We start from the raw sequence: 13,082 nt of genomic DNA on the forward strand, positions 1-13,082 counted from the left end.
TCATCGCGCCCCCGGCCCAATGGCAGACTGAGTGCCCCCTCCTCTGGGCTGGTCCCGCCTCTCCTGCCTCTTGTGCTCAGTGCTACCTGTTGCCCGCCACATCCCGAGCAGGAAGGCGGGTGCGTGAGCGTGAGCGGGCGGCTGGCACCATGCAGCCAAGCTGCCATAGGCAGTGGGCAGCGCCGCTCTCTGCTGCCCACCTGGCGCTGTGAGATCGGCGCTGCCACCATGTTCCCCAGCCCTGCGCTCACACCCACGCCGTTCTCTGTCAAAGACATCCTGAACTTGGAACAACAGCAACGCAGCCTGGCCGCTGGGGAGCTCTCTTCGCGCCTGGAGGCCACCCTGGCGCCCGCCTCCTGCATGCTGGCGGCCTTCAAGCCTGAGGCCTACGCTGGGCCGGAGGCAGCGGCGCCTGGCCTCTCGGAGCTGCGCGCCGAGCTGGGCCCCGCGCTTTCGCCCGCCAAGTGCGTGCCCCCCTTCCCTTCGGCAGCCCCCTTCTACCCGCGCGCCTACTGCGACCCCGACCCTGCTAAGGATCTCCGAGCAGATAAGAAAGGTGAGGAGGAAACACAAGCCTCTCTCGTCTCCCTTCCAGCGGTCACCGACCATCCGGGTTGCTTTGTCCCCAAGTCCCACCGCCAAGAAATCCAGGCCCCAAAGGAGGAGGAGATGTGCGCTCCTGGGCCTAGGGTCGGGGACTGGGGGCTCCCAGTGTGAGAAGTGAGGTTGTTTGGATGCTTAGGTGCCCCGCGTCCAAACTGAGATTTTTGAGGAAATGCTGGATTGAAAGGATCAGGAACATAACAGATCCCCGGTTACCACCCCCCACCAAAAAAGTGTCCCAAAAAATCCGGGGTAGCTGTGGGCCTGTTTTGGATTCTGTTACAAAACTGAGTGATGTGTGTTGTAGAAATAGAAATACATCTTCTCTGCAAGTTTATTTGGTTTGGGATGTGTTTGATTTTACGGGTCTTTTTGAGGAGCTGAGCAAAACCGCTAAACAAAAATTAAACTGCACATCAGGCCCATTTGTCCACAATTGGGGAGAGGGTCCGGGACCTTCTGTTGCTACGCGTGGCCCTCCGTTTCTTGGGCCTTTCCTTCTTTGTGCCAGGAGAGTGTAGGCTTTGGGAACAAGGATTTTTATTTTAAATGGGATACTCTCATGAATCGAATCTAGACGAATTATTTTTCCAGCCCAATTTCCCGGCGAGGCCAGTGCCGAAAGGTTCTTTGGTAGAAAAGGTTAGAAAATGCCGCGCGACTGAAGTCGCTAGGCAATGGAGATGGCAGGGGACTGTGGGTCAGATCGTTGCCCAAGCCATCGCGGGATCAGAGAGAGGAGGGCCCCGCGGAGGAAAGCTGTGCGCTGCTAGGGCCCGGCGCAACGCTGACTCGGAGCAAACGCCGAGAGTCCCGGTACCAGAGTTCAGGTCAACAGTCCTGGTCGCTGTATGCCAGGGAAGGATTCATAGGTTTTTCTAAGAGCAGCGAAGAGGTGACCAGGGAAAGACTGCGGTAGGTCCAGCGGCTAGAATTTATTCGATTACTAATTCGACTCCAGCTCGAGCACAGGACCAGGGCAGGTTCCGAAGCCGCTGACCCTGGGCGCTGGGTAAACCTGCGGCAGTTTACTCAGTACCTCTTGGCCTTCAAGTTGCGGGTCCTTAATTTTATGACCGCGAGTCCTCCCCCCCACCCTCCCTCCCTGGAGTGAGGAGGCCTCCTTCTCCCTCTTAACTCTCAAAACGAAATAATCTTAATAAAACCGGGTGCGTTGGGGTGAGTGATTATCTTTGCAGTAGGAGCTCTTGGGAATTGTCTCCCTCATCAGGTTATGAACTGCCCATGATTAAGTTCCTCTCTTGTGCCATTCTCTTGCACCCAAAGCACATAGTTGGCATTGAAGAAATGCTCGTTCGTTGACTGTAAAGTGAAAGCTGGGTTGCCCTTGGTGCTTATTGACTTGGTGAATAAGCACCTAAACCGGGCTTCAGGCAGGACAGGGCGGCAGCTCAAGGGCATACTACCCGGTGGGCGCTCCGCTCTGACAACGTCTCTGTCCCTCTCAGAGCTGTGCGCGCTGCAGAAGGCCGTGGAGTTGGAGAAGCCGGAGGCGGACGGTGGCGAGCGGCCCCGCGCGCGGCGGCGGAGGAAGCCGCGGGTGCTCTTCTCGCAGGCTCAGGTCTATGAGCTGGAGAGGCGCTTCAAGCAGCAGCGGTACCTGTCGGCTCCCGAGCGTGACCAGCTGGCCAGCGTGCTGAAGCTCACGTCCACGCAGGTCAAGATCTGGTTCCAGAACCGGCGCTACAAGTGCAAGAGGCAACGACAGGACCAGACTCTGGAGCTGGTGGGGCTGCCCCCGCCTCCACCACCGCCTGCGCGCAGGATCGCGGTACCAGTGCTGGTGCGCGACGGCAAGCCGTGCCTGGGGGACTCAGCGCCCTACGCGCCCGCATACGGAGTGGGCCTCAACGCCTACGGCTACAATGCCTATCCCGCCTACCCGGGTTATGGGGGCACGACTTGCAGTCCAGGTTATAGCTGTGCCACCGCGTACCCCGCCGGGCCGCCCGCCGCCCAGCCGCCCACAGCCGCCGCCAACAACAACTTCGTGAACTTCGGCGTCGGGGACTTGAATGCGGTGCAGAGTCCTGGGATACCACAGGGCAATTCGGGGGTATCCGCGCTGCACGGTATCCGAGCCTGGTAGGGAAGGGACCCTCCTGGGGCTCCCTTGACAGATCCCACCTCAATAGAGGGGTACCGACTCTCCAGGGGAGGGAGGACTCCCAACACGGCCTTAGGTCCCTCGGATTTCACATTCGCTCCTGCGAAGGTTTTGGAACATTTTTCCAGCATGTGCGCCCTTCTCTCCCAGCCCATGAATTTGTGGCCCAATTGACGCAGCCTGAGCGACCCCGCAGTCTGGTGCCTTAGCCGCTGCCCCGGAGTGCCCTCTGAGAGCCCATGGGCACCCTCGACAGGCCAAACACCAGTCATTGAGGTCGGGAGTTCCGGTGTGCGGGGCCTGAAATCAAGCCGCCCTTACCCGAGTCTAGGCACAAAGCCTTGCCATCGCCTCCTACCTACCCACCCGTATTTATGTTTTTACCTGTTGCTGTAAGAAATGAGACACCCCTTCCCATTAAAGAGAGTGCGCTGACCCCGCACGTGTGCTTCTTTCCGCTAGCCGCGCGGCAGGAATAAAATTCCAAGGTCGTAGGCATAGTCATTCACTGGGCAAATTCATAAATAATGTTTGTTGTTATGTGCCATCGAGTCGGTACTGGCTCATAGCGACCCTGTACAGGGTTTCCGAGGCTTTGAATTTTTGAGGGAGTATAAAGTCTCATTCTCCCATGGTAAGGCTGGCGGGCTCTAACCGCTTACCTTATGGTTCACAGTCCAGCACTTATCCCATACAGAGCACAAAGCCACTCTGGACCCGCTAGGCGCAATCTTAACTAATCCCAAAAAAGAGAGGTCCTGCTTGAAAAGTTAGTAAACTGAGATCTGGGACGGTTTAATGCTTCCACTGCGTGCCGATAACTGGTTGGTTTCTGGGGGTTCTTCGTACTTCGGAAACTGAGGACGTCTGCTCAAATCCTTCAAACTCACTTCTTGAACCCTAGTATGTACCAGGTACTGTTCGACTGTGCCTGGCACTGGGCATTAAACAGAGAGCAAAGAGGACCAAAACCTATGTGACTGAAGCTCAGTTGCCTGCCTCATTTAAAAGAATGCCTTAGCCTATTTTACTGATGAGACAGCTAAGTGCCAATGCTGAGGTCAAGTTGCCCAGAAACTCCCCAGCCCAGCAGTTTTTCATGTCTGAACGCAGAGGTTGTGGTGAGTTCAGTGGGCAAAAATGCCCCAGCGCCATAACCAAACAGACATCCTCTCCTCATGTATTTAACTTACCTCACCATTACCCTGACAGACGAATACAGTTGCATGTGTTTTATAGTTGAAAAAAACTGGAGGCTCAAGGAAATCAAGCTGAAACCCCGCTTGCAGTGTAACTTAATTTACCCACTGAGTGCCTCCAATGTTCTTAATATAAACTAAGGAAGACTGGTTCTGAGTCCGGTTCCCCTAGTCCACAGAGTATGGACTGTCCCAGTACTTCTTACAAACAGACTAAAGCAGCTGTGGCGAATTGGGGCTTTGTGTTCTTGTGATTTGTAAATCAGAGCCTAGGAAACTCAGAGAGCGCCTGCCCTTGCGGCCCACAGTGCCCAGACGCAGTCAAAACTTTGTTGGGGGTGTCAGGGTGCAGAGAGCAGCTCCATGTGCCCCCCTGACACCCGGGAAGAGTCACAGGACCGACCAGTGTGGCTTGAACTCGAGTTGTCCAATTATCACATTAGGGACCATGCTACGCTGCCAGCATCAATCAGTTCTCTCATTTCTCTGGATCAATCCTGCCTTACACCATGTGAGAAGAGGGCGATGCCAAGAGAGTCTTAAGTGCTACCCCTTGTCAATAGGAGCCCTAGTGGTGTAGTGGATTTAGTGTTGTGCTGCTCAGCAGTTCAAATCCACCGGTCACTCTGAGTCCCGTAAAGATTCATAGTCTTGTAAACTTTATACAGGGTTACTATGAATCGAAACAGACTCCACCACATACAACCACCACCACTTGTGAGAGCAGCAACTCGGGACTCAGGACTGGGAGGTGGGAGTCAGGGCTGGGAGGAGGCAACCAGAGCCTAGGGCTTGGCCTGGGGGCCCTACACCTGAATTCCCTCTATTCTAAGGTCCAGGCCTCATTGGGAGTTGTTTGGGGAGGAGTATGTGTTCAGCTCAGCACCCACTTTCTGTCTCGTGGGCTTGGGACCCACTAAAAGCATGTACCGGTACTCAAGTTCACTTCTCGGTATTCTCAGTGGTCCTGTTTCACAGAGGAGCAAAGAGATGTTCTGAAAGGCCATCTTTAAATTAGGATAGTGACCTCCAACCAGCCCAATCTTTCTACCAGGAAATCACCCACATTCATGCTCTTTTCTTAAACAGTAACTGGCTTGGGGTCCTGCAAAACCATAGCCATTTTCTTCATTCATTTATCTACATTATTACCTTATTTTATATACCACTAACTCCCTTCAGAAGCCAGCTGAGTGACTGCCGAGTCTCCTTATGCCCTTATCCCTGAAAAGTCAGTGGCTCACAAATTAAGAATACTGACTAGCATCTAGAAGGGCTAGAAAATTGCTAGGACCCTCAGCTAGCATTTATCCCATCTGTAAAATGAACTAAGGCCTTCATTTAAGCCAAGCGAGTTACTGTGGGTTCTAATCACACTGTGAGCTCTCCGTTTAATGTCCAGCACCAAGATTTGTTGTTGTGACATGCCGTGGAGTCGGTTCCAACTCATAGCAACCCTAGTGTTTCCAAGGCTGTAAATCTTTGCGGGATCAGAAAGCCTCATCTTTCTCCCACAGAACAGCTGGTAGCTTCAAACTGCTGGCCCTGACGTTAGCAGCCCGATTCGATTCGTAACCACTACCGCTACCAGAGCTTCTTAGCACCAAGATTGGTGCCTGGCAAATAGGTTTCAAAGTGTGAGTCTGAGGGGTCTGGACAGGCGACCTCCATCTCAGAAGTGAGACCCAGAATCCAATCTTCAGCTTCACCAGTAGTGGTCACATGCACACAGTCAAGGCATTATAACCCATCTTGGTGTGTGGAGCAGGAAACTGAGAACTGGAAGAGGTTGCATCAGTATCAGAGAGCTGAGGAACTTAACTGTATATATACTAAAGTTGGTGGGTTGCAGGGAGGCTGCGTTCTTGAAAGGAGATCCCCATCACACTGAAAATGTCTTTGGCCTAAAGATGAAGGGTTGCTCAGCAGCCCCAACTTTTTGATTATTGATGAGGATATGAGGCTCTAAATCCAAGTTCTTAAAACTGAAAACTATAGAGCATAGAGCTGTATGGGAAGTGGCTTCTACCACATTTAGCCCAGCCAGCTCCTTTAAGAGTGTTGGGTGCAGGATCAGAAAAATCCTTAACTAACAACGTGTTTACATAGTAACCCCCTCTCAAACTTAAATATTTGATTTGTTTTTTAACTATGAATACAAATGACATATGAAAAGTGAGAAGACTGAATTAGGGAGAGATAAGTGGAAAACAAATGAGCTAGCTAACTGCTCACTACGGCTGTGGTGCTTCTGGGACAGTAAAGGATGTGGTGATTGGGGTGCTCAGTCTCGGCTGCATGTCCCCATCACCTGGAGGACACATAACCAACAAAACTAAACTGATGTCCTTGGAATTGATTCTGGCTCATGGCAAGCCCATGCGTTACACAGTGGACTTGAGCTCCGATGGGTTTTCTTGGATGTAATCTGAATGGAAGCAGATTTCCAGACCTTTCTTTGATGGTTGCTGGGTTGGTTCCATGTTAATTAGAAATTGAGCAAAAGTCTTTTGGTCCACCTAGGGGCCTCTTGAAGCCTTGATGTGGCTCTGTAGGATAAGTACTGGGCTGCAAAATCAGTTTGAACCTCAAGGTCCTTTTGAACCTTAAGGTCGGCAGTTCAAACCCACCAGAAGCTCCTTGGAAACCCCATGCAGGGTAATTATGAGTTGGAACCTACTCCATGGCTCTTAACAACAACAAAGGGGCCTTTTGAAGGGAATATAATGCCACGCTGTTGTTATTAAGTGCCTCTGAGTCGGTTTTGACTCATAGTGACCCCATCTAGGGTTTCTGAGGAGCAGTTGGTGGGTTTGAACTACCAACCTTGTGGTTCAAACCAACCTTGCAGTCCAATGCATTATCCTGCAGCGCCACACCAGGACTCCATATAAGGGCATCATTTAATAATTTAAATGAGCATACATATCTCTGCTAAGAATAAATCAAAGAGAGAATCAGAGTTAAAAGAAAACCACCATTCTCCAGCTAGGGTAGGTTGGCCCCCTATGCACAGCACCTCCTGGTGGAGTTGTTGTTGTTGGTGGGGTGTCACCGGACTCTCTCTAGATGGAGCCCTGACAGAGCTCCCAGCCCCCTGTGGTGCCCACCTTAGGTTCTTTTCAGTTTCCTCCTGTCATTCCTGGCCCGGAGGCAGAGGTTCTGCCAAACCAGAATAGTCTTGGTCCTCTTATTTTGTTAAAATTTCCTGTGTTGTTTAGCTAAAAGCATGTATTTGAAAAAAAACATGCAGAGCCCACTGTGCTAGCCTGTGCTAGCTGCAGACCCAGGAACTTAAGCTGAAGCAGGAAATGCTGAGCACACACCTTCCCAGTCCCCTCTGCACACCACACCAGCTGCATGCAACTATGCTGATGCTGTTCACACCTCTCCAGGTGGGAACAATAACCCTGTGGTCCCCAGGTCTTGGAGACTTCCCCACTAGGCTCCTGGAGAAAGTAGCCAACAGCTGGGATTTCATTCATGTGTCACTCACAGTGTATACACATGCCAGAACTGAAGAAAGAAATAGACAACTCCACAATAATGTTAAGTGCCGTCGAGTCGGTTCTGATCCATAGTGACCCTGAACAGGGTTTCCAAAGAGCAGCTGGTGAGCTTGAACCGCCAACCTTGCAATTCAAACGGCTTTGCAGTCTAGCACATTAACTCCCAGCACCACACCAGGACTCCACAATAATTGGAGAGTTTAATACACCACTTTCGATGAAGGATGAAACAACTAGAATGAAACTCAACAAAGACACAGAAGAACTAAGCAACACAATCAACGAACTTGACCTCTGAAATCCCTTGAGGAAACAGATGAAACTTAGATCCAGAGAAGAAGAGACATTTGCCCAAGTTTACACTGCTGGTAAGTACCGGAGCTTCAGATCAAACCCAAGCAATCTGGCTCCAGAGTCTTAGAGAACAGGATCATCCTGTTCCCAGCTCAGGGTTGGGCAAGGAATAGCATCATTTGTTCATTAATCAAAAAACAGTAATACTATTAGCCACCATTTGCCATCAAGTTGATTGTGACTCAGAGTGAACCCTTGTATACAAGAGTAGAACAAGGTAGCATAAAGTTTTTAGTGACTGATCTTTTTGGAAATAGATCTCCAGGCATTTCTTCTGAGATACCGCAAACGTCCAATCTTTGGATGAGCAGCTGAGTGAGCGTTATATCATTTGTACCACCCAGGAACTCCACTATTAGCTAACAATTCCTCAGAGATTAATATGTGCCAGGTACACACAAAAACTATAAGGCAAGCACAATTATTCACTTGGGGCATGGGAGGGTACAGAAGCAGAGAAAAAAGTGATTCTCGAAATCTGACAGTGGGAAGGGGTGGCAGCTGGGATCCCGGGCTGTGAAGGCAGAGGAGAGCTGACTAGAAAGAAGTGCGAATAGTGGCAGACCAGTCACCCAGAGTGACATGGACTCTGGAACCCCAGCTCAGACTCCCAACTGTACAGGGAGAATAGTAAAGATAACAACCTAACACCTGGGGGTGGGTCCTTCCTGCCAGGACAAAGGCTAAATGCCAAATCTGCAAACCTCATTCTGTCATTTCCCAAAGAGGAAATGGAAACCCAGAGAAGACAAGGACTTTGCCTACTGTAATGAATTGAATTGTGCTGTCACAAAATATGTGTTATAAATCTTAACTCCTATACTGGTGGTTAAGGAGCCCTGGTGGCACTGTAGGATAAGTACTTGACTGTTAACCATAGGTAATCAGTTCAAACCCAGGAGCTCCATCTAGGGAGAAAGATGAGGCTTTCTGCTCCCATAAAGATTTATAGCTTCAGAAACCCTATACAGGGTTGTTATGAGTCAGCATTGACTCAATGGCATTAAGTTTGGTGGATACCCTAGAGCTGGGGCCTTGAATTCAGACTGTGAGAAAATAAATTTGTTAAAGCAAATGCTTGTGGCATTGTTGTTCTAGAAACACTACATTACCAAGACAATAAGGCCACTCTGGTAGGAAGTGGTGGAGCTACGACTTGAACCCAGATGATCTCACCTGTTGCAGCCCCTCCCTTGAGTTGGATTCCCATGGATGAGGCCAGCAAAACTGAGTTTATAACCAGGTGTTTTTTATCATGCGGCAAGTGGAGAACTGTTGCTCATTGAAGCCCCAGATATGCCATGGGCTCTGGCTTTTCAGGACCCAGGAGAAACTGGAATTAGATTTCCCATCTTCCAGACCTGCTCTTCTATCTCAGGATCACTGTGGTTTGCTGTGATCCAGTGGCTGTGGCTACAATACAAGTCAGGCAGCCTTGGTGATGCTAGAAGAAGAGAGGAGTGCAGGGCAGGAAGTTGGTGTTGTAAGTACTGTGGACTCAGTTTGACTCAGGATTTCCAAGGAGACCTGTGTGGTTAACAGTCTAATGCTGATCCTCCAGCACCAGGGTGGGAAGGTGGAAGGGTAAAGGCTAGGAGAGGATCTCTGGTATACACACCTGTTTGTCCAGACCATAAAGCTTCCCCTGCCCTATGAAGTCCAGTTCCTGCTAGTACTGCATTGGAGAGAAGAGGAATTCAGGGAAACTATTCAGACAAAGGAGCCCTGGTAGTATAGTGGGTTACATGTTGGGCTACTGACCGCAATGTAAGCAGTTCAAATCCACAATCTGTTCCGTGAGAAAAAAATGAGGCTTTCTGCTCCTGTAAAGATTTACAGTCTTGGAAACCCTATTTAGGGTCCTATGAGTCAGAACTGACTGCACAGCACACACCCACAACCACCTCCATTCGGAGACAAAGGAATCCTGGGGTGTGGTGCTGTGGGATAAACACCAAAACACCAAATCTTCCTTACTACAGTCTTCCTTATTTATTGTTCAACTCTCACATGTATATGTTGTTGTTGTTGTTAAGTGATGTCCAGTTGGTTCTGACTCTTAGCGACCCTGTATAGGGTTTCCGAGGAGTGGTTGGTGAGCTTGAACTGCCAACCTTACGGTTCAAACTGACTTTGCAGTCCAGTGTATTCTGAAGCAGTTGAAAATGCCTTGGCTTGGGTCAGGCACACCTTAATCTTCAAACTGACATCTTTGCTCTAGAACTTCCCAAAAGACAAGGAAGTCAAGTAAATTCAAAGTAAATTTCAAGATAAAACAAATTGTTCTAAATGAGGGGAAAATAAAGAAATAACAGGGAACCGCAAAGAAAATTAATACATCTTCACATCGAAGTAAAAAAGGAAAATCAGAAAGATTTAGTAATCAATACAACAGAAAAGAAAATCCAGAAACAAAATGAACTCAGCATAGAAAATTACATGGAACAGAGAAACCAGCAGCATCACAAATAAACACAAGCAAAATGACAGTAATCCATTCATGTTGTTGTTGTTATGTGCCATCGAGTCGTTTCCGACCCATAGCGACCCTGTATAGGGTTTCCGAGGGTGTAAATCTTTATGGGAGTAGAAAGCCTCATCTTTCTCCCACGGTGCAGCTGGTAGTTTCCAACTGCTGGTAGTTTCGAACCGCTGACCTTAAGGTTCGCGGCCCGATTCGTAATCACTACGCTATTCATACCTATTGATAATTATACTGAATATAAATGGGTTAAGGAGTCCTGGTGTGGCACTGTGGGCCAATGTGCACTGAAGGTGCTGGCAAAGAACAAGGCTCTGGAAATTGATTGAATTCAAAATGAAATCTTTCAACAAACTGATACAACACTGGAGGCACTCACTCATCTATGCCAAGAAGTTTAGAGGACAGCTAGCTGGTGAAATGATTGGAAGACATCTGTATTTGTGGCCATTCCAAAGAGAGGAGACCCAATAGAATGGAGAAATCATTGGACAATACCATTAACATCACATGCAAGTATAATTTTGTTAAAGATAATTCAAAAATGGCTGAATTAGTACATTGACAGAGAAATGCCAGAGGTTCAAGCTGGATTCAGAAGAGGACGTGGAATGAAGAGTATCATTGATGATGTCAGCTGGATCTTGGTTAAAAGCTGAGAATACCAGAAAGATGTTTACCTGTGGTTTATTGACTATGCAAAGTCTTTCGACTGTGTAGATAATGACAAGCTATGGACAACACTGTGGAGAATTGAGTATTTCTGAACACTTAATTGTGCTCATAAGGAACCTGTACATAGAGCAAAAGGCAGTCATTTGAACAGAACAAGTGGTCACGGAATGGTTTAAAATCAAGAAAGGTTTGCACCAGAGTTGTGTTCTTTCACCATACTTACTCAATTTGTATGCTGAGCAAATAATCCGAGAAATTGCATTACTACTACAAGAAACTAAAAGAGACCTATGAAAATGGAATAATTTCCCATTTTTCTAGATCATTGCTGTTGTTGTTAGGTACCATCGAGTTGGTACTGACTCACAGCGACCCTATGCACAACAGAAAGAAACACTGCCTGATCCTGAGCCAATCTCACAATTGTTGCCACGCTTGAGCACATTGATGCTGCCACTTTGCCAAACCATCTCACTGGGGGTCTTCCTCTCCTTCTCTAACCCTCCACCTGGTCAAACATGATATCCTTTTCCAGCAACTGATCCCTTCTGACAATATGTCAAAAGTATGAGAAAAGAAGTTTGGCCATCCTGGCCTACAAGGAGCACTCTGGCTGCATTTCTTCAAACACATATCTGTTGGTTCTTTTGGCAGCCCATGGCACTTTCAATATTCTCCTCCAACACCATAACTCAAATGCATCAGTTCTTCTATGGTCTTCCTTATTCACTGTCCAGCTTTCACATGCATATGAGGTTATTGAAAATACCATGGCTTAAGTCAGGCACACCTTAGTCCTCAAACTAACATCTTTGCTCTTCAACACTTTAAAAAGGTCTTGTGCAGCAGATTTGCCTAATACAATACGTCATTTGATTTCTTGACTGCTGCTTCCGTGAGTGTTGATAGTTGATCCAAGAAGAATGAAGTCCTTAATAACTTCAATCTTTTCTCCATTGATAAAAATGTTGTTTATTGGTCCAGTGGTGAGGATTTTTGTTTTATTTACATTGAGATGCAATCCATACCGAAGGCTGTGCTCTTTGATCTTCATCACTAAATATTTTAAATCCTTTTCACTTTCAGCAAGCAAGGATGCATCATCTGCATATTGCAGGTTGTTAATGAATCTTCCTCCAATCTTGCTGCCATGTTTTTCTTCATATAATAACCCAGATTCTCAGATTATTTGCTCAGCATACAGGTTGAATAAGTATGGTAAAAGAAAACAACTCTGTTGCACACATTTCTTAATTTTAAACCATTCACTGTTCCCATGTTCTGTTCGAACAATTGCCTCTTGGTCTGTGTACAGATTCCTCATGAGCACAATTAAGTGTTCTGGAATACTCATACTTCACAATGTTGTCCATAGCTTGTCATGATCCACACAATCAAAAGCCTTTGCAGAGTCAATAAGCATAGGTAAACATCTTTCTGATATTCTCTGCTTTCAGCCAACATCCATCAGACATCAGCAATGATACCCCTCGTTCCACGGCCTCTTCTGAATCCAGCTTGAACCTCTGGAAGTTCTCTGTCAATGTATGCTTGCTGCCATTTCTGTATTACCTTTAGTAAAACTTTACTCACATGGAATATCAAAGATATTGTCCAATGATTTCCACATTCTGTTAGGTCACCTCTCTTTGGAATGGGCATAAATACGGATCTCTTCCAATCAGTTGATTAGATAGGTGTCTTCCAAATTTCTTTGCATAGATGAGTGAGTACCTCCTGTGCCACCTCACTTTCTTGAAAGATTTCAATTTTTATTCCATCAATTCCTGGTGTCTTGTTCTTTGCCAATTTCTTCAATGTACCTTGAACTTACTCCTTCAGTATCATTGGCTCTGGATCATATGCTACCTCCTGAAACGGTTGAACATTAACAATTTCCTTTTGGTACAATGACTCTATGTATTCCTTCCATCTTCTCTTTTTTTTTTCCCTTATAAAGTTTTTTTTTAATGCTTTATTGTGAATTATGTGATAGTTTACATGGGAGGACATCAGCTTCACATTGATCGTGTTGTATATTGTTTCCTTGCCATGGTTATAATCCCTTCCATGCATCATCGATCAACCAAAGGGTACACCCCACACAATATCATTGGCTCTTGATCATA

The 13,082-nt window shown here is 47.6% G+C and overlaps 1 protein-coding gene across 1 annotated transcript; it reads left to right on the top strand.

The window, feature by feature from the left end:
* The first annotated feature begins 228 nt into the window (after positions 1-228).
* Positions 229-2,716, top strand: NKX2-5 (NK2 homeobox 5). The gene is made up of 2 exons (XM_006864802.1): positions 229-559; positions 2,076-2,716. Exons 1-2 carry the CDS (start codon positions 229-231, stop codon positions 2,714-2,716), a joined length of 972 nt encoding a protein of 323 aa, XP_006864864.1.
* Positions 2,717-13,082: the final 10,366 nt, after the last annotated feature.

The sequence above is a fragment of the Chrysochloris asiatica genome, unplaced genomic scaffold, assembly GCF_000296735.1.
Source record: "Chrysochloris asiatica unplaced genomic scaffold, ChrAsi1.0 scaffold00071, whole genome shotgun sequence".
NCBI classification, from domain to species: Eukaryota; Metazoa; Chordata; class Mammalia; order Afrosoricida; family Chrysochloridae; genus Chrysochloris; species Chrysochloris asiatica.